This window comes from Podarcis gaigeae, assembly GCF_964106915.1.
Source record: "Podarcis gaigeae genome assembly, chromosome: 12".
Taxonomy (NCBI): domain Eukaryota; kingdom Metazoa; phylum Chordata; class Lepidosauria; order Squamata; family Lacertidae; genus Podarcis; species Podarcis gaigeae.
The window spans coordinates 32,011,927-32,034,339 of NC_139688.1; the positions used below are offsets into that span (position 1 = coordinate 32,011,927).

At 42.6% G+C, this 22,413-nt stretch overlaps 1 protein-coding gene across 6 annotated transcripts in view; it reads right to left on the reverse strand.

Annotated features, from left to right (window-relative positions):
• Positions 1-245: 245 nt before the first annotated feature.
• Positions 246-22,413, reverse strand: part of ETV1 (ETS variant transcription factor 1) — a 90,556-nt gene continuing 68,388 nt past the window's right edge. For all 6 annotated transcript variants that reach the window (XM_083705358.1, XM_083705357.1, XM_083705359.1 and 3 more), the window contains 5 exons: positions 13,045-13,113; positions 11,791-11,859; positions 7,201-7,370; positions 5,530-5,631; positions 246-3,567 (listed from right to left, as the gene is read on the reverse strand). In XM_083705358.1, the coding sequence (XP_083561484.1) occupies positions 3,346-3,567; positions 5,530-5,631; positions 7,201-7,370; positions 11,791-11,859; positions 13,045-13,113 (632 nt within the window). In that variant the 3' untranslated portion in view covers positions 246-3,345. The remainder of the gene's footprint in view (positions 3,568-5,529; positions 5,632-7,200; positions 7,371-11,790; positions 11,860-13,044; positions 13,114-22,413) is intronic.

The window sequence follows — 22,413 nt, forward strand, 5'->3', positions numbered from 1 at the left end:
TCTTGCCATGGTCCAACTCTAGTTGTGCTTGAAATGGTATTTATGCATGGCTAGTTGTGCCAGGGTGTGCTATGGGGTGCATTTTTGACATTTAAGTGCACATGATCAATTGGCTCCCATTGTTCCTGAGTCAGTAAGTGGTGTTGCTGTTCCAGATGCTGCTCCAGAAAATGGTTTAGTTGTCTTGAATCGATGAAAGAGTGAATGAACATACATAAACACCACGAGAAATCCAAACCACCACCTTTCAGAAATCAGCTGCCAGATTTATTAATCTACCTGGAAAATGTGGAATAAAAACAGAACTTAAAATAAACTCTTTTAAAAGGTACAGTTTCAAAAGGGTTAATCAATTCCATATAACATCTTTTTGTACCATTTTCCCCACCCATCCACCCCACAAATTCATTCAATGGTGGGTGAAGTGCCTATTTTCTTCAGTGAATCACTACCTTATACAGTATATATAATTTTGTAAAAAATAGTATTAGACATTTGAATTAATGTTAGGCTTCTTTTTCTTTTAAACCACCCGCCCCATTCACCAAATATACATCTCTTCCTGACAATAAATGCTGCATGCCAATATTGATGGAATCGAAAGCATTCAAATAACTTTTCATTCAAAGGGGTTCTATTTCATTGAAAATAACGACTACCTTAAGAGTTCCCTACCCCACACTATACTTCTTCAGTCTCCGTGAGCCCCAGCCAGTATGCCCAATTATCAGGAGTGCTAGGAGTTGTAATCCAACCTATTCATGTATAAAGGTTCCCCACCTTAAAAATTGGCCCCTCCTGTATTATAGCTAGGTTTGGCCTATAGACAAGCTGACTCTTGGCCAAAGTGGCTGGAGCTGATGGGAGTTGGAATCCAACATCATCTGAAGAGCTACAGAGCTCCATACCCCTGGTTTAAAGGTTCTAGTCTGCACCAATGGGTGCTTTTTGTCTGTTCTCTTATTTGTCAATTGGAGCATTAGGGCTATTGATTATTAGTGGGAATAAGGTAAAAGGCTTCCTATTGAGGTTTCTCTAGGGGGTTGAATGCCCTGGATTTGTACACATGCACCTATTAAGATATCTTATGCTTCTAGGTGTATTAAGACGCATATCCAGTGTGCTTTTCCGTAACTGTGGTTTATAGTGGCTAACACTTGTTACTTTGAAATGAATTGCATAATAAATCATGTATAACTGCACTGGTTTCCTGACCGACACACAGTGCAAAGTAAATCTCTACCTCAAGGCTTCTTTGATATCATGTCATTTACAATGAAACATTATTTCTGAGGCTAACGATTATGGAGTCCCATTCTCAATTTCCTTTTGCTCCAAAGTTGTTAGCATCTGGGAAAGATGGGCATGTGGGGGGGGGGGGGGAGATACTTGGAAGATACTGCTTAAATACTCACTGGACAGCTCAAATCTCATTTCTATCCTTTTCAAACTAGGAAACTCAACGTTTCAGAAAAGGTGTTCATAAATATTTAAAACTTTCTCTCTCTCTCTTTTTATATGTAGAATAAGGTGTTTCTTGCTTTCACTATTACCCTTCTCAAAATTAAAAAATTAAAAACATTGTAAAAAAAAATCAGAAAAACCTTTAAATCGTCTCCCAAACGTATCTGATCACATTTACATTTAGTGTCCAAAAAACAAAAGTTTGATTGATAGCATCAGTGCCAGCACTACAACATCATACAGCAAAGTCATTGTATTCTTTGACGCTTTGTATAAGTCTCGGCTCCACTGAAAGGTATAAAATGTTCTGCAGAGCTCCTCTTAGCAAGCTGAAGCTTACTATTCATTTCTCAATGCGTGTAAAAGCTGCTTATAGAACAGCTGTGGCATAAGCTATTTTTTTCCTAAGCAATAAATGGTTCAAGTCATCTATTTTGTCCTGAAATGCTACCTGTAGTTACAGCATTGCTTATAAATGGGCATAGTAAATTCAGCAAAGAGAATATTACAGAAAAAAAGACAGCAGCAGAAGCATTAGCATTATCTAGTATGTATATAGGTTATCAACGCAACACAGCAGTAAAAGTTTTAAATGCATATTAATGGGTACCATGTCTAAAAAAAAAAAACATTACTAGAGTACCTATTTTCGTGTATTGGATATTTTGCTCAAGGAGTGCTTGCTGTGGTCTAAACAGCATGAGATATGTGACCTAGTACAGTTAATTCCTATCGATTAAATAACTTATTTATGAATAAAAGTAAATGGAAGGACACAATGCGACTTCTTCCTCTGTGATCACAATTCTGTTTTCAGTCTTGAAATAATATCCAGAATGGTTCAGCACATGGCATTACTGTACTCAGGTGGCTCTGGAAAAGGCTAAAAGGCTTTACATTCGCTGTACTTGCATAGCAAGATGGCACCAGATACAAGGAGCGAAACCACAATCCGTTTCAAGCCAGGAATAGTGCTCTCCATTCCACCCTGAATGCCTTCCTTAATGAGCCATTAACGAGCACAAGGCAACAGAAACGATATGTAGAAACATTTTAAAAAAAACAGAGGGGGAAAACAACCCCCCCTCCCAAATATGCCTTTTGAAAAACAAAACCAGAAAGGTGCACTAGCACTTCTAGCTCCTATCTAATTCTGCAGCTTCCAAAACTGGTCCACAGGTCAGCAGCAGAGCCCACACTTTGCATGCACTATGCTCCAGGTCCGATCCCTAAGCACTTTCTTGTAGGACTGGGAAGGACTCCGGCCTGAAACCTTGGAGATCTGCTCAAGTCAGTGCACATGCAGTACTGAACTAAGCTGGAGCAAATGGTCTGGTTCGGGTTTTTTTTTTAAAAAAAAAATCCAGGTGTAGAAAATAGACTAGGGTGTGGCCGGTCAGGGCCATGCCTGTGGCTAATAGAATTTCCCAAGTCGTGTACAAAACGGTTATTGATCACATCTAGAATTAACTGTACTATGGATACCCAGAGAACTTGTACAATATCTTGAAGCCAATATGAAACAGAAAACAGACATGATACAGCTTCGTTGTACTTAAAACCTGTATGTTCTATTCCCAACCTTAAGGTGGGGGGGGGACACAAACCCACCCTTTTCTTCTTGTTCCACAGAATAAAATCAATAGACCCCAATCTCCCCCTTTCAAATAAAGTGCACTGTCCATGGGAGACCATAGGAGTGATGCAACAGGAAAAGCCCCTTTATAGTACTATTTTATTCTTTTTAATTCTTTTTTTTGTGTTTGTTTGTGTTTTATTTTATTTTTTTACAAAACCAACTTAAGGGGATTCGGGTTTCCTCCTGGTCTCATGAAAGAGGAGAAGCTTGGGGTGGGGTGGGATTCTTCAGTGTCACTGCAGTTAATATACATAGCCTTCGTTGTAAGGGTGGGTGTTGCAGCAGCCTCCTTCCTGCATGTAGACCATGCTCTCGTCAAAGTGGGACAGCGGCACGGTGTCCTCTTCGTTAATATGGCGCTCCATGTCGGTCTTCAGCAACGGGCGCTGGTTGTCCGGGAAGGCCATAGAGAAGAGGGCTTCGGGGTCGCACACAAATTTGTAGACGTATCTTTCTCCAGCAACCTTAGGGGCAAGGTCAGAGAAGGGGGTGGGGAAAAGGGTGTGAGAGGAAGACGTGGAATCTCCTTCCAGCAGCAAGATCATGCACTGTTTCATCCTCATGTGCAAGAGAAGCAGAAGACCCCGGTTAAGAGGAATGAGAGATCGACCAATTGCACTGTTGAAATGCAACACTTTGCAATGATCACTTTATCGCCTTTCTCAATCCAAGCATGGGCAGCCTTCTGGTGGTCAAGGCCAGAGGCAAGAGTGAATGAGGCAGCAGGTGTGATTCTTACTTTTGTATGGAAAAGTCACAGGCCCCTTTTACACTCATGCACCTCTCTCTATCGTCCATTCAGGCAAGCAAGAAACATTACTGAAGTTGAAGGACACATTCCAGTCCTTATTCGGGCAGCAATGGCATGATCAAACTGGAATAAGTAACCACAGGTCTAGGCCTCTCTTGGGACTCTTCCCAGACCACACCCTTCAACAGCCCTGATCCCTCCCTGAGTGCTCTTGCATCTCCAGAAAGATTCCTGCCTGAAACCCTGAAGAGCTGCTGTCCGTAGACAGAACCGTGCTGGATGGCCCAATTGTCTGATCTGGTATAAAGATGGCAGAGATCAAATTCAGGGCTGAAACACAGCCAGGAATCTTTCTGGAGATGCCTCGGATATTTTATACGCAGTGCCGCTTGAACAATCCAAACCACAGCCTTGTGGGAGGGGAAGGTGTCCTCTGCCCAAGGGCTTGTGCAGCAGCTAACTTTCTGTCTTGCATACAAGTACCGTTCATGAGGGTGTGTGGATTGATCGGAAAGGAGGTGTGGATGCACTCTGCTCCAGGCAAACTGCCCTCAATCTGCTTTTCCATCAGGTATACAGAAATGAAGAGTTGCCAGGGGCAGCACCTCAGAGTCACAGAGTCCCCTGCTTCTCTGCCAAGCACCAGGTCTCCAGGGGCAGAGGAAGCAGCTCGGGTGCCTGGGCCTCATAGGGGCGGGTGCACTGTGGGGCCTTCAGAGTCTGCCTGCCTCCTCCCACTCAGCCGCGCTACAGCTGGGGGGGGGAGAGGCAGCGGGCAGACTGTTTGGGCAGGAGAGACACATGGCTCGGGTGTGCTGCAGGCCCCGTGGTGAGTGCTGCCCAGCATTTTGTCACCCCCTCAGTGGTGACACCCAGGGTGTCCCGCACCCCCCGCTGCAGGTCTTTTAGTGCAGGCCCAGGTAATTGAGCTTGAGCTTTCATAGCCGCCACCTGCCACAAACCACCACTGTCAGCAACAGCTGCAGAAATGCAATGTTTTCTCCTGCTAATTATGCTGTTTTAAATGTGCATTCTATAACTGACCTCCTTTAGTAATGTTTTATTTTGACATGTAGGCAAAGTCTTGTTCTCTATACTGATTATTGTTAAACGGGTTTTGAGCTGGGACTGGTTTTAAGAAAAGCAGTTCAAATGTTTTTAAATTAAGAAATGCAAATAAATGTGTTGAACAAAGTTGGCTTTTTCTTGTCCTGCTTCTTGTTTCCCTAAGCCTAGCCTACCCCACAAGGTTGTTATGAGGATAAAACAGGATCTTTGGTGGGTAAGGGGCAACATGTAACCCTGAGCTCCTTGAAGGAAGAATAGGATGAAAATATTAATAATAAAGGAATGCTATAAATAAATAATGTGGGTAATCTGTCAGGGTGTTTAAGAAGATACAAACGGGTAGATTTCAAATCCAATACAGAATGTGCGATTTTTGAATTTTCACCAGTGTGGTGGTGAAATTCTACATGTGGGCCCATAGATTCTGCATTAAGAGAAAGAAAAACCTCCATTTCATAGCAGATAAAAATCTTAAAAGGTTTGCAGCACTTCCCTAATATTGGTAACAATTTCAGAACAAGGCAATTTACAACAGCTTTGCCCTTATAAACCCAGTTTATAGATGCAACATTCCAGTGAAATATTTAACACCACATTAACGGCTCACCTTTTGCATGATTCCCTTCTCATAATAATAACGAAGAGAACGGCTAAGTTTATCGTAGTTCATGGCTGGCCTGTTTTTCTGAATCCCCCAGCGACGTGCCACCTGTCACAGAAAGAGATTAGCACCGATTTGTTAAAATGTATTTAACAAGCAGGCCTTACCTGCAGCTGCATTCTACAAAAGAAAAGGCAACCTAGAGGTCAAAACTACAAACCAAAGGTTTTGTAATACAGAAGTCTCAGGGTTCAAGTATGCAATTTATTCCAGAACACAAGTGGAACTGGCAACAAGGTTCCAGCTCTGCCTTATTCCAGGATACTCCATTCCATTTCCCTGCTTTCCAGTAGTCAGTCCAGATGCCATACCCAAGGAGCATACTCAGCCCTCACAGAGGCCTTTTTTCCTTTAGTTATATACTACACACACACACACACACACACACACACCACACTCTTTTGGCAAACCTTGATACTTTGCCCCTTCTGTGTGAATGGGGACATTTTCATTCCATAAAGACAGTTTGCTGTTTCTATATATAATATGAATCTCTCTAACTTTAGTGTCTAACCAGTCTAACCAGTGTTGGAGGCAGTTTACTTCTGTATAGCAGCTGCTGAGATTCACAAGTGGAGAGCCAGATGGGTGGGGTGCAAATAATAAATTTGATTATTTAACGCTAGACTAGAGGGGTCTTTGGCCAGATCCAGCAATGTAGCTGAGCCTACAAATACGCACAATGACATATTTGATATTCACATGATCGGTCTGGTACGCCTTTCTGGCGAAGGGGAAGGAAAATGCATCTCAAGATAGATGGCATATTCCAATTCACTAAGCTGGGGGGGGCCAGGCATGCATGCTCCCAAGGACAAGGCCCCACCAGATTGCGAGGCTCTACTCTAATGACAGGGAAACATTTCTCAACAAATCAGATTGTAAGAATGTAGGAATATATGAAGAGCCCTGTTGAATCAAACTGAAGGCCCATCTAGTCCAGTGTCCTGTTTCCAGTGGCCAACCAGATAAGGCTTATGGGGAGCTTGCAAGAAAGCAGGAGGACTAAAGCCATCTCCCACTCGTGACCCTCAGGAAATGGTCTTCAGGTGCATGCTGCTTTTGAAACCAGGAGAAATTTAAAGTTATCCAAGTTGGTGGCCATTGTGATGTCTTATGGCAGTGAGTTCCAGAGTTGGCCTTGAATCTCACGGAGACAAATTTTCTCCCCACTGTGCATCATAATTTATGCCTGTCACCTTTTTTCTAAACTAAAAAGCCCCATCACCATCAATTTATTATTTGCCCTTCACCAGCAGGTACAACAATGCGGTACAACAATGTAAAATTCAGAATTAAAACAGTTAAAATGTTACATTCAAAAGAACAGGTTGGGTCCTGAAAACACATATCTCAGGTGTCAAGGGCCCAGGTAAAGAGGTGCTGTAACCTTTCCTTATAGGGGAATTGCTCCACCCCCTTCATCATTTTGGCTGCCCTTTTTCCAGCTCTCCCTTCCAGTGTTTGAGTGTCCCATGGGAACCTATCTTCAAAGTCCACTGCGGCATAAACGTACTAGCTTCTATTTTGAGAAGGAAAAGTATACTTCAACAGAACAAGGCATCAATGCTCTTCAGCCAAAACCTTCACACGCATTCCAAGAGAGATGATGCTCACCTCTTCCGGTTCGATCAGCTTGAATTCCATCCCTCGGCCAGTCCAAGCAATGAAGTGTGAGTTTGACGGATCATCAAGGAGGGCAACCAAAAACTGCCACAGCTGAAGGGAGCCCCGTCGCTGGTATGTGGGCCCCTCACGGTACATTCCTGGCTCCTGCTTGATATCACCTACACAAAACGAAACAGAGCTTAATGAGACTCAATTTGTCACATCAAGTATCAACACAAGCCAACACCTGCAGCAAAGGAATCCATGTTCCTCTAGCCTACAGTACTGAGTATCCTTTTGGCAATGGTCCAGCACACAAGATATGGGTACAGGGTACACAAAGCAATTAATAAATCACTATCAACTTAGCCAAATACGAGTCTTCCAAAAGCGGCAAAATTAATTGCTGTCTCACTTGTTTGTCCCATTCCCAATCCATGCAAAACCAACTTGCAAACATCACGCAAGACTTAGCTTTGAAAGACCGTGACCCGCTTTTATAACCACTTAAGTATTTGAGGGACTCCATTTGTATACAGTACTTTGTACAATCCCTCATTTGGAAACGCAATGTATGATTTATATATCTGCAAAACCCTATGACTGAAGTGCCTTTAGCATGCAAATTCTTCTAAGAAAAATTTGACAGAGTATTTGACTAGGACTTAAACAGCGTGAGCTTTATGTACGTATGGGTATGGGTATGCAAATCCTGCGGATAGACAAGTTCCTCTTTGGCATATTGGACTTGCATGCAAAATGGGTTCATATTTAGCATGGTTTAGCTGTGCATTAGCAATTCTTTTGAAAAACACTATATCAATTGCTAAGGCAAAACAAGAGCAATCTGAAAATTTATCATAAGTTGTCCCCAGCAGGGAAAAAAGCCAACAAAACTCAAATGCTCAACAGAAGACAGTTTTTAATATAATCTCACTGAGAAGCTCACAGAATTGTCAGCTGAAAAGCTCAGAAGTAAGATTACAATCCCCCCCCCCCACTAACGATGACTGCAATGCCTGATCTTTGAGCAAAAATGCATTATTTCCCACTTTGATGCAAAGTACAGAATCTATATAAAAAGCATCCTGAAGCCCTGTGCTATGGTACATAACAACTTTACAGTAATCCTGTTCATACAGTATAGGCAAAAGAAGGCTATTCACAACAATACGCTTACAAACATGCTAGCACCCCTATTGTTTTGAACCAAATAGAAATATTGCTATTTAAGTGCCCTTCTTTCAATTAGATCCTTATTGCTGTTTACATCTGAGGAATCTGTAAACAGATTAAAGAATGACTGAAAATCTGATTCTTAAGTAGAGGAGTAGAATTCAATGTTCCAAATGTTATTGAGCCAATCCTTTGCTACTGTCTGCTGTTCTTTGACCCACCCTTTGGATAGCACAAAGGGTTGATACTTCATGACTTCATGACTTTATGTCTTCACGTCTAAGCATTCCACAAAGTGTTGTGATATGTCTTGAGAGGGACACAGACATATAGCTCCTGCACATGCAGAATAGAGTACAGGAGGAGCGAATGAGTATTTCTGAAAGCTAAATTAATTCTTCTGTCTTGCCAACTTACATTATTTTAAAGCAGCTTGCAGCCCAGATAGGCCTCTGTTGCTGTTTTGACCAAGCCATGTCCACCTGCCCTACACCTTTATGGGGCAGGTAAATATATGTTTGGGCCAAAAGGGGGCTTGCAGGCACCAATCAGCATATCTGTGGCTCATGAACCTGTGAACAGCACTATGCAAAAATGGGTCACCCAAGACTATTGTGATTGGCTGATGGGCAGCCCAGCTCAACTGTTAAACTCTTCCCTCAGTTTACGGTGCGGGGAGAGAAAAGAAGGACCCAGAGTGCTAGTTGGATCCAGTTTCACACCCTTACTTTACATTATATTTGGTGATATTTAACCATATATGCAAGAGCCAGACATGTCCTCATTGCTAAATGGGAAATTTGCAGTAGAAGCCAAAAGAAAACAAAAAACTAGGACTCCAGGGTCTGGCACTCCAGGAAAAAAAAAAAAGGCAATATGAGCTGCTAAAAAAAACACCATAGTTAACATATGTTGAATTCCCAGAGTACCAGGCTGACTTTCAGGAAAGTCATCTGCATATAGATGTGTCAGCCTTATGTTAGCAAAATCAGTTCTAAAATGGATAGGAAAACTAATTTTTAAATTGTGCAGAGAAGTGCCACCTCCACTGGGTGAAGAGAATCCAGAATATGATTCAGAAGCAGGTATGCCCCATCCCAACTAACATTTCATGTCGGAACCCTTCCAAGCTGTTAGTAAAATCAATTCATTAACATTAGTGAATCAAAGACTAACAGGTCCCTGTTCCCCCCACCCCTATGTTTTTAGCTGTTCTTATTTCATCTGCAAGCCACTTTGAGCTGTTGTCAAGAAAAAGACAGAGCCATAATAAATTTAGATAGATTAGATAGATATAGATAGATAGATGATAGATAGATAGATGATAGATAGATAGATAGATAGATAGATAGATAGATAGATAGATAGATAGATAGATATAGATGATAGATAGATGGATGGATAGATAGATAAATATAGAGATATATAGATATTCTATATTTTCTTGTTTGAACTGTGAGCATTCAAGGGGAAAAAACCTGAGCAGGTTCTTAGGAGGGAATATGGTCTTTTAGATACAGCAGTTCAGTATCAAAAAAAGGGTAGTACATGTTGAACTCTGGCATTCAAATCCTGCCACTAATATGTAACATAACTGTATGAAAATAAAATAAGTAAATTTTCCAGCTCTGGGCACCATGAAGATGTGGAATAATCTCCAGCCCACAGAGGAAGGCTCAATTTGCCCCCCTAGCACAAAAGAGCTTATGTCACGCTTATTATAACAATAATTCTAATAGCAGAAAAAGAAGACAACCCCCACAGTGCACTCCATACCTGCACCATATAAATTAAACAAACAAACAAACCAGGCCATTGGCCAATTAAACAATCTATGGTCTTTTAATTTTGTTTTCTGGGGAAAGGGTTTATTGGGTTTTTGTTTGTCTGTGTCATTACGTTATGTGTTTTGTGTTTTCATTTTGTATTTTCATGCTGCAAACTGCCCTGTGATCTTCAGGTGAAGGGTGGTATATAAATAAAATAAATAAAAAAGAAACAAAACAAATACCATAAGCCCAGGCCCATATGTGAAAGACAGGTGGTGCATACCAGTGAAATAAATAACACATGAATTCAGCCATTGGTCTTGCCTCCTCCTGCTGCTAACCACCTCTTCCACCTGTTCTAGTAGGGAAAAATTAACTGAGCACCCTGCAACTGGATGGCTAGGATGAAGGAATATTGCATCACTTCCTCCCTTCCCTTCAGAGCTTGGTGGAAATTTACTCCCCAGCAGAATGGGCGGAAGGGTGAAAGGCGACCCCTGCGCAAAGTAAAGGAAGGAAGGGAGGGGGGAGGGAGGGAGGGAGGGAGGGAGGGAGGAGACGGAGGGAGTGGAATGACCTTTTCGCATCTCAGGCACCTGGCTGCAGAGTGCTTTTTTCACTGTCCTCAGCTGAAGATAGTAGCAGTGGACTGGCAGGTGGGAGCAAGCCTGACAGCTGAGCTCAGCTCCAAAATGGCATCCACACACGTCTTTCCAGCTGCAAGCCCCATTTTCATTTTATGCCTGTCTTCACTCTTTGGCAGCAATAACTAACATTGCCTAAATTATTTTTAGCTCTGTACCAGTATGGATATGACACCATACCTGCAACTAAATCAATTAGCTGTTTGTTTTGCAAACCAAACTCCCCCAAAAGCTGGAGAGTGGCACAATTACTGTGAGAAGGAACACCGGTCCAAATTCCTTTGGCTACAAAAGCAACATTAACCTCATTAGCGCTTCTCCCCACAGAATACACGCTGGATTTATAGCTAATAATGAGGAGGCTATGTTTTGTTTCATAAGCCATTTGATACTAGTTAGCCATCCCCAAGAACGTTTTCAGAAAAAATAAACGGATATTATACATTCTGCTCTTTAGGCATCAGCTTCATTAAGCAAACTAATGCAACGTTCAACAAAGCACAGCTTTCTCTTTAAACACACAGAAACCCCTGAATAGCTCGGTGGCACTTGTGTTCCATAATTCATCTCTTCATGGATAAAAAAAGACAAGAGTTTGCATTAGTCATCAGTAAATCCAGAGTAGCTGCTTTCTGTTCTGCTTCGTTAATTAAAGGATCAGCTTTCAATAAATCTCTAATAACAAGCTGTATGTGATCATCAGTGCAATGGAAATCCTCCTATTACTTCTCAGAACAGCCAGAACGACAGTGCTTTATCTTGTCTCTGCGTACAGAATCTCTTGCTAGCAAAAATAGAATGACATCTTATTGAAAAGCAGTCTTTGGTTTCTGGAGGGAAAGGTCAGTCTTTGGTTGGACATGCGACAAATGGTCTATTAAATGGCCTGGAGTCAGAATGCTGCTAACCTTTCATTTCATTTTTACTATCTATCGAGGAAAAAGAAACGACTCGTTTACGGTTCCAGCTCTCCGCGCGAAGAGACACAAACACACAGGCATCTAACATACCGTCAAATTTCTCTGGAACAACACAGGTGTCATCGTAAAACTGTCTCGGCCCCTTTTCATACATACAACCTGGAATTTTTTAGGAGAAAGAGAAACGTATTTACCAAGCAGAATGGGGGGGGGGAAGGGTCACCAATTTAAAGCAGGCATCCCCATTAAAACTAAGCAGTAAAGGTACGTGTGTATGTTGTGTTAGTCCTTTTGTTGTTGTTGTTCCAAACAAGAGAATGCATTAGTAATGGAAAGTCCTGTGCAAAATACCAGCCTCCACCATTAGAGAATCCCCACTGCTGCATATTCTTAAAGCAGTGGTTCTGCCCAGTCAAAAAAAGGCAGAAATGGGAAGCTTCATGCATCAACTGAATTTTCCAAGCAATCGGCCACAAGCCTAGCTGCTCATCACACCACCCTCTGATTGTGTTGCTGTTGCATACCAGGAGGAACGTAGCAGAGGCAAGGCGGCAGCTATCCAAATGTGCTGGCAGGAGCACCAGACCCCGCTGACCCATCCTGGTATGCAGCAAAATCATAGTTGCAGGAGGTTCAGGTGAGCAGCACGACCCCATCACTCTGTCCGGTACTATGGCCTTGCCATGAGAAGTTACCAGAAGAGGCTCAGATGCATACATGAGAGTGTGTGTGGGAGGAGACACACAGTATAGCTGCTCATGGTCTTGAAAACCAGAAAAACCCACGGTGACATGTTTGCTTTGCCAAGAAGGTTGATCCTTGAGGAAATCACCATGGGTGAGAATTTGCATGTACTCTACACTGTGTACAGTGCTTCTCCACACAGAGAGAAGTGGTCAAGGAAAGCCTAGTCTTTATGTGTTCTCACTTCAAAATAAAAATCAGTACCCCTTGCTGATGGGTTTATAGCTTCAAAGAGGCACTAGTTTTTTGCTGTCTCAAGGCTATATCTTAAGGGATGGGCTTAAATTGCCAGTTCAGATGTGTGCCTTCAGGTAATCACAACATGGCTGTACATGAAGGAAAGTGTGCTGCAATTTAAACATATTTTTCCTATGTTAGAAAAGACATGCAAGCTCCAGAATTTCTCCTAGAGCTTTCTGGTGCCTGTTCTGCAAAAGGAAAAAATAAATAAATGCATGATTATAACCATCCTTATTTATAACCTTTATGAGAATAGGGTTTCAAAGGCAGCACCATGTTCCGCTTTTTTATTATGTGGATACCTAAATTTTGCTTATGGACAAAACAGAACTACACACACACACATACACACTTACATACCTTCTGTTCTGTTTTGGTGAGCCAGGAAGCCTTCTTGCCTCATGTAAATGGAATGGCAGCTAGGCACTTCTGGAAAGAGAAGGTAATGTGTGAGATTTCAACATACAGTTTGAGAGCAACATTCCGTAAGCAGCAATGCATAACCTTAATTGTTACTGAGAATAACAATATATAATAATAACAGCTGTTGTGGTAAGAGATCTGGAGCAAATGCAAGGCGCCCATTGGATTTGCACTAAGAATGAAGCTCCCACTAGTAGAATATTGTTTGGAATGACACAAGTCAACAAATAAGGGAAGCTGTAGAGAGAAAAAGAGCACACATGAAGCTACAGGGAATGGCAACCTGTCAACATTTAGGAGTTTAGAATAGCATGTGGAAGGCAAAATAAAGGAAAGGAAAGGAAAACTATAATGTGATTTATATAAATCATACCCAACATAGATCATTAAACAAAGTAAAGTGGTACCTCAGGTTACATACGCTTCAGGTTACATATGCTTCAGGTTACAGACTCCACTAACCCAGAAATAGTACCTCGGGTTAAGAACTTTGCTTCAGGATGAGAACAGAAATCGTGTGGTGGCAGCACAGTAGCAGAGGGAAGCCACATTAGCTAAAGTGGTGCTTCAGCTTAAGAACAGTTTCAGGTTAAGAACAGACCTTCGGAACGAATTAAGTACTTAACCCAAGGTACCACTGTATTTAAATCATCACTGGAGCTTTTGGTGAAGCTCATTACAATTAGCAGGGGGAAAAGAAAAACTAATAAAGTCCAAATAAAAAATGTAGTTGTATGTGAAATTTGGTATAATATGGCATAATAATTCAGAATCCTCCTTATTGAACAACTGACATAGCATGCTTTTGAAGGACTGTGGCTAGATGGAACAGAAACGTACAGCAAAATGATGAGTTTTGAAAGATTAGATATTTCCACAAAGAACAGTGATCAAATTCATTAGCAAACTGATCATCACAATCAGCCTCAGAGTCAAGTTTCAATAAAACTTCTGACATGCCTAGTGAAAAAGGCTACAGGTGACACATGGTCAGTTTCCATGCTAACCAAGTTAAACCTGTATACCCAGAACATATAAACATATGATATTCTAATGATTCAGCATATACAAAAGGGAAGTGATCAGCAATACCACTGGGAGTGGGTTCTACCAAAATCAATACAGCTGCCGTACCCAGGCTGCAATTTACTAATGCAGCTCCACCTTGGTGATAGCCTTGTTCTGCCATGTGCTGGCTAAACAGAAGAAGGGGAAGGCATTCACCCACAGAACATTCCCCTGTAAAAACAGATCAATTCATCCACATTAAGGTGCCATGTAACTGCTGCAACCCAGGATTCCAGTAGACAAGAGTCTGGCACCTTAATTTCCTGTGCCACAACAGCCCAGTCTGGCAGACTTAGCTCTGAACCTCCAGGATGCTACCATATTTGCCGAGGCTCTGATCCTGTCAGCTATTGCAGTATTGTTTCAGCTCTCTGCAGAGACTATCCAGATGGCCTGATAAAGCACTAGCCTCAATACTGGGCTGTGCAATAGGAGCAGCTCAACTATTAGAGAGGACCTTGCCAACTTCACTTTTGGAGTCCAGTCCCTGCCTGTTACAACCCACTGAATCTGGCTTTTTTCCTTATCTTGGACTACAGCGGTACCTTGGTTCCCAAACACCGAAAACCCGGAAGTGTTCCGGTTTTTGAATGTTTTTCGGAAGCCGAACGACTATTGTTTCCAGGGCGCCTGCACCAATCAGAAGCTGCACCTTGGTTTTCAAACATTTCATAAGTCAAACGGACTTCCAGAACGGATTAAGTTTGATGCTTTTGTTTTTGCTATTCATTTTGTGTTTTTGAGGCTTTTTTGGTTAATTTGTTTTTGTAACTGTGTGGAACCCAGTTCAGGTACTGATTGATTGATTGATTGATTGATTGACTGTGGAAATGGATAAAAGCCCCCCATCCAAACTATGACTATCATCAGGAAAAAAAATTAATTTAAATTGTTATCATCTACAATACTGTCTAATTTCTTTTTCAGTACAGTACATTGATTATTGCTTTCATTTTATGGATCAATGGTCTTGTTAGATAGTAAAATTCATATTAAATTGCTGTTTTAGGGGTTGTTTTTAAAAGTCTGGAACGGATTGATCTGTTTTGTATTACTTTCTATGTGAAAGCGTGCCTTGGTTTTGGAACACTTTGGTTTTGGAACCGACTTCTGGGACGGATTAAGTTTGAGAGCCAAAGTACCACTGTAAATTATTTGCCACCTGGCCACTCAAACCATGCCAGTTCCTCTTCAACCATTAACCCTACTTTGCAGATCCTAAAACCTGAACACTTGGAGGCTCATGTCTTGTTGGGTACTGACCATGGGAGCCAACTCCTAGGGGCCGAGGTCCCTTCAGCCCTCTTAATAAAATATTTGAGCCCCCCCCCCCCCAAGTTGCCATTCAAATGGGATGTGTGCGTTGTGTCCTGTGATCGATTATGCGGGTGGGGCAAGAGGGAAGCAAGTCAGAGATTGACTTAGCATAACATGGGGACCAGCACTCGTGGTCTGTTTCCTCTAAAGAAACCACACATGGTAAGCCAAGAACAAACATTGGCTTCTGCTCACGGTTTGTTTCGAGAGAAACAAACCACGAGTGCTGGTTCAGATTTAACATTAAGCCAGCTTCTGGTTTGTTTTCCTCCTGGTATGGCACATATACGAGCAGCGGAGGAGTGAAGTGGGAACTTCTGAGTAGTTTGCAATGGCTTCTTCAAATTAAACCATGACTTAAAATAAACAACATTTTAACATTACATACAAATGGGGACACGGTGTACTGTGTGTGTACTGAACTTACATTGTTGGTTGTTGTTTTTTTAAAAAGGAATTTGACTCTTCAGTTGAAATATTAAATGAACTGTTTAAAACTGTATTATCTCTGTTAAATCTCACACTCTTGCTACAATGTAAGTATCTACACATACATGAAAACCTTTTGTTCTCTTACACTGCAATTCTCTGCACTCGTAGGCCAGCAGTAAACCTGGGAAATGAGACTTAACTCCGAGTACACCTGCACTGCTAATAAACGTATTTATGTTCAAAACATCCATCACACATATAGCACAAGCCTATGCAAGTTTACTTGGAATAAAGTCCTGTGGACTTCAACGAGGCTTATTCCCATGTAGCCAGCATTTGAACCTTAACTATTTGAAAACTAAAATATTGTTCAGTACACCATTGCATTATGTTCTTCAATCAGCCACTGGAGAAGCACTCACATAAAACCTGCAACAGGACCAAACATAATTTGTCCAGTGTTGTGTGCAAGTCTTTTCCAAAATGCAATCCTGAATTTCACTGTTCACTGACTAGGGATGAGTATCAAGGACTTGGAAGGAGAAGAAAATGAGATTTTACACTGAATTCACTAAGCAAGTGCTCTTATTACAACGGAAGTTCATCTACCCATGATCTCATTCCACAAATTTTCATTACTCTTTTTCACGATGAAGTGTGTCTATCGCTTGGGACCTCCAGTGATTCAGAATCCCTATCTAAAAAGCAGTCACAAAACTCAAGACAGAACCAGATGCAATGATTGACAGGAGGCTACCACCAAAAATGAGGGCCTTGGGCTAAATTCTTCCTGTAAAAGTTTAGGCTGACTTACTTGTATTGCAACCTCATGTTTTGCATTTGCCCCACATCAACACCAAGGTTACTGCTTGCAGAGAAATCACACTGGTAAGTCCACCTGAACATTAGCTGAAGTGTGCGGTGAACTTGCTAAGTATCACCTCTACTTCTCTCAGAGATATGCAACTTTGGTGGAAAAAAGGCAAAACCACCTGTACAAAATGAGCTGCATAATAAGCTAGGTACATTTGCTAGGTGTGTGTTTGCAGGATAAGAGAGTCAAAGTTTTATCTAACAGATCTTGATTTATGATTGTGGCATGTAGCCCCAGTTTCCTGGTAGAGATGCAACAGGAAATGTTGACATTAGAAAAGGAGGAACAAAGGCACAAAAAAATGCTCAGAGTCTTGGGTCTGACAAGCCATGGCTTATTCAACCAAAATCATTCTGCCTGAATTCCACCAGGTGACTCTGGAATTCCCTATAGTGGGGAAGCATTAAACTCAGGGAGAGGGGAGCCAGGGCTGCTGCAACAAACGACTGTGCAAGTCTTGGGGAGGCAGAGATGCGAGGGGGCCTCAGAGGAGGGAGGGAAGGAAGGGACAGAGGCCAGTGTTGCCTGCAGCACCTCTGACCTTCATTCAAGGCACCCTAGGGTGCCATGGCACACTGGTTGAAAACCACTGCATTAGACTGTATGTTGTGTATGTCTGGTTAGGACAGGGTTTGGGAACCTGCAGCCTCAAAATGTAGCTGGACTCCAACTCCCATCAGGCCCTGCCTGCATAGTCAATGGTCAGGGATTATGGGAGCTGTGGTCCAGCAATACATGAAGAGTCAAAGGATCCCTAGGTCTGGGATAAAACTAACACTTGTGAAGAGGCAACTTGTATTTAACAACGTTAACTACAGCATAAGCATATGATTAAACAATCCACAGGGCGGGGGCGGGGAGGGATATGTCTGAGAAGACTTTGTTCCTTGCAAAGTACCTAAAGTCTTATTATTCTAAAGTGCTATTGGTTAATTTATGACTATCAGAATGGGTCAAACTCTAATCAAATTGTAGAAACATTTCCAAAGTGATTATTCAATCAAATGACTAACATGGTTAATTAGGAGCCATAAACATTGCTCTGAAGTTCATCAAAGTAATGACTTGCCCAGAAAAATTACTGCCAATTAAATTGCCTTCTGCTTTCATTTCTACTTTATCTAATAAAAAGGCCAACCAATGAAATTTAACATTGCAGTTTTAAATTGTGCTAAATGCTTGACTAAGACCCAGGAATAGGTTTAACTACCTAACTGGGGTTACATTAGAGAGCAGCAAATGAAGAACAGAAACTGTATGTTTACTTCTTGTTTCCAAGATGTCCTTTAAAAGAGAAAAAGGAGGAAAGGAAAGATGCCATGCAGCAAAGTTTAGGAACTGGCTTCACGATGGAATCAATCTGTTGGGCAGAACAGAGCCATTAACTTTTTAGATATTTTTTTTTAATTACACATGCCCCCCCCCCGAGCATAATTCAGCAGTTCACCTTCTATATTTTGCTATAATTTGTCGTGCACAAGACCTACTACCCTATGTCAGATTAAAATCCACTATGGAAGAAGAGTTTGAAGAAGAAGAGTTTGGATTTGATATCCCGCTTTATCACTACCCGAAGAAGTCTCAAAGCGGCCAACATTCTCCTTTCCCTTCCTCCCCCACAACAAACACTCTGTGAGGTGAGTGGGGCTGAGAGACTTCAGAGAAGTGTGACTAGGCCAAGGTCACCCAACAGCTGCATGTGGAGGAGTGGAGACGCGAACCCAGTTCACCAGATTACGAGTCTATCGCTCTTAACCACTACACCACACTGGCTGCCAATCCACTTTCTTTGTGCGCAGAGGTCCTGGATTCAGTCCCCATCATCTCCGGCTAGTGCAAGGAAATGCTCCTGTTCAAAACCTTGCAGAGCTATGGCCGGTCAGTGTTGGTAATGCTGACCTAGGTAGACAGTACATGGTAAATGTCAGCGCCTTATAGCCCTACATATGAGTTTAAGCAGTGAGCAGGAATCAGAGCAACAAATGGTGGGGTGGGGAGGAATCTGCAGCAGTAGTATTCAGACTGCAAAACAAGTTGCCATTTTGAGCCATATGCGTGGTCTATGAACAGAACAGTACTTTTCCATTATAATTTTTTAACCTAAGACTTCCCAAAGGACACATTTTATTCAATAAGCCTAAATCCTGAGACCGGTTTCTATGCCAGAAGTTGCCACTCCTATCCCATTGCCACGTGGGTAACAGAGAACATTGGCATCGACGAGGGGATGTGGTCAATCAAAACCTCTGTTCCTTCATGGCCCTGGCAGTTTTAACACCCCTTGCCCGAGACAAGAGAAGGTGAAGTATTAGTCATCTGGTAACCTGAGACGTCTAAAGAGGAAAGTGTTGTGTTAAAGGAAGTTTATTGCCTAGAAAATAAAGAGGAAAGAAGTCAGCCAACTTAAGAGAATCAGCTGGTCCATTAGAAGGAAATACAAATGTGTCCGTCCGATATCATTCACAGGGGAAATCCCTTGCACCAGTGACTGTTTTGAAACCAATTGTTCAACTTTGGCCCTGAAGCACTGGGCGGAAAGATGTGAGCTCAGAGACACTGTGCCTAAGCTCACACTGTCTCTAAACCCGTTTCCCTGCCTACCCCTGATATCTCCCTATAGCTTGTATGTAAGCCATATTTTATGGCCACTTTTGCCTCTGAAACAACTGTTTCATCTGCCTTGTTTGTGGCAGGCCCCAGGTTCAATCCGTGGCACCTCCTGGTAGGCCTTCGAATGTTCAGTCTGAAACCACAGAGAATGGACAAATATTCTGAATCTGTGCAAGGCAGTTTCCTGCGTTCTTTTGTAATTTTGAGCTCTGAGACCAGCATGGCAAAATGTGTTCTGTCAGAGCGAAACTGGGCCAGTTGACTGTGGTTTGGCCAGCACAATTAAATCCTCCCATCCCTGGCCAGGGCTTAATTATTTATTCATATCATTTATATTCCACCTTTTCAGCGGCATACACTGAAGGGTACTGTGTGGGATTCCCCCCTAAATGAAAGATACTCTGGCCCTCTCCTCCTCGTTTGGGTATTGGGAGCATTTTTGCACACTGGGTGCCTCAGCTATTTTTGCAGTCATAAGCTGAAATGAACAGGGGAAGAGAGCAGGAGACTTATCAGGCAGCAGAACTCTAGACAACATCCATTCCCTACGATGTTTTCAGTTTAGCAATTGTGCTCCGTTGCTTTACTTGAGCCACAAATTGTTAAGTTAGATGCATAAATCGACACGGCGGCGTCAAATATACAGCTCGTGTTAAGCAGAGCTGAACCATAGCAGCCCTTCCAGACCATAAACTTGCAGGAGTGTAAGAAGCGATCTTGCGTAAAGGGAGAGCATAATATAAATGGAGACGCGACAAATCACTCACAACTGTATTCCTCACAAAGTTGGAGGAAGTAAACTGAAGCAGCAGCAAGATGTAACAAGTAAACAGGGCGATGGAACCAACTCGCATTGTCAGAGAGAGAGAGAGAGAGAGAGAGAGAGAGAGAGAGAGAGAGAGAATATACAGACGCTTCAGGTTACAGATGCTTCAGGTTACAGACTCCGCTAACCCAGAAATAGTACCTCGGGTTAAGAACTTTGCCTCAGGATGAGAACAAAAATTGTGTGGCGGCAGCGGGAGGCCCCATTAGCTAAAGTGGTACGTCAGGTTAAGAACAGTTTCAGGTTAAGAACGAATTAAGTTCTTAACCCGAGGTACCACTGTAGAGGATTAGAACTCAGATGCTTTAAAAGAGGATAAAGTAGTGAACACAATATACCATTTAAAGCACTGTTCCCCCTTCTCAAAGAACTCTGGCCACTGTGGTTTGTAAAGGTAAAGGGGCCATGGATGGTTAATCCAAAGGCGACTATGGGGTTGTGGTGCTCATCTCACTTTCAGGCCGAGGGAGCCAGTGTTTGTCCACAGACAGCTTTCCAGGTCATGTGGCCAGCATGACTAAACCTCTTCTGGCACAAAGGAACACAGTAACAGAAACCAGATTGCACGGAAATGCCATTTACGTACCTTCCTGCCACAGTGGTACCTATTTATCTACTTGCACTGGTGTGCTTTCAAAGTGCTAGATTGGCAGGAGCTGGGCCAGAGCAATGGGCGCTCACCCCGTTACGGGGATTCGAACCACCAACCTTCTGATCAGCAAGCCCAAGAGGCTCAGTGGTTTAGACCACAGGGTCACCCACACTGGGAATTTTAATTCAGTTGCTGGGAATTTTCATTCTGTTGGGGGCAAACTACAGTACCCAGAATCCTTTGAGGGGGAAATATGTGCTTCGAATGTGCACAGCATTAGACAAATGCATGGAGAATAATTGCACCAATGGCTTCTAGCCACAGATGGGAGGCAGAATGCTTTTGAACGCCAGCTGCTAGGAATCACAACTTGAAGGGTAGGGAGAGCCCTATTGTACCCTGGTCCTGCTTGTAGGCTTTCCACAGGAATCTGGTTGGCAACCATGAGAAGAGGAGCTGGAACTGGGCTCATCTTATGTTCATAATTCAAGAATCACATCTGAATCGGAGCAGGGGGGTCCGTTTAAGATCACAACCCACAACCCTTTTTCCCTACAGGGGCCAGATAACTATTTTAGGGAGGTAAACAAGGATGGTGTGATGGCAGCAATATGTATTTACTGTTAATCCCAAGCATAAGGCAAGATGGATGTGGAAATTTTGCGCCAATTTTTCTCCCTGTCTCAAGAAATTTGCCTAAAAACACAGACTTATTCTATTTTCAGCCTGCATAATTATGATAAAGACCTTCAATTTTACATTACCTGACTGGTACAGTACAATGCAATTTAAAACCAGCGACCATATCTTGGCATCAGCAATAGCCTTTGAATATTGAAAACAGGAGGAAAATCCATAGGATGTATTTATTAGGGATACAGCTTATTGACTCCAAGTTGTTAAATCTATTAACTGGAAAGCTAGTTTGGCAATTGTTCCACAGATACCGTTGCCTTTTGCACTGATGGCTCCCCTTGCAAATCCCGCCAGCTTGTTCTATTATAATCGCAACATAATTGATGGTTTCTGCTACACAACACATTTTCGTCTAATAGGGACACAGATGTGATAAATAGCAATGAGATATAGTTTAGTTTCAGAAGGATGACACTAGTGCACTAGGGGGGAAACCCTAGCTTTCAGATGGGGAAAATATTCCTTCTTCTCCAGGACCACCTGTTTTGCATGTAGGTTGAAGACCAGGTAGAACTAGGGCCATCTTAACCGTTGACGCTAGGGGTGCATGGAGGAAACATCTCTGGACGATGACAAAACCCGACAAATAGGAGCGTGCAGATCCCCTCCAGAGATCTTTCCTCTGCTCCTGCTTGAATCCCCCATCGTTCTGTGCTGGCACCCCATGGTGAGTGGCGCTGGGAGTGTGCTCTAACAGTGGAAAAGCCAGTAAAGGAACCCTCAGCTTGGCGCATGCAACAGGATGCGCCACGCAGAACCCACAACATTACATGGCACTCTGGGTACTGTGTGCAGCCAAAACAGTTAGCCGCCATGCAGCGGGGGGGGGGGGAGCAGCGGGTGTACAGTGCTGCGACTATGCCGCCCAACATCCCCCCCTCGTGAACCCCG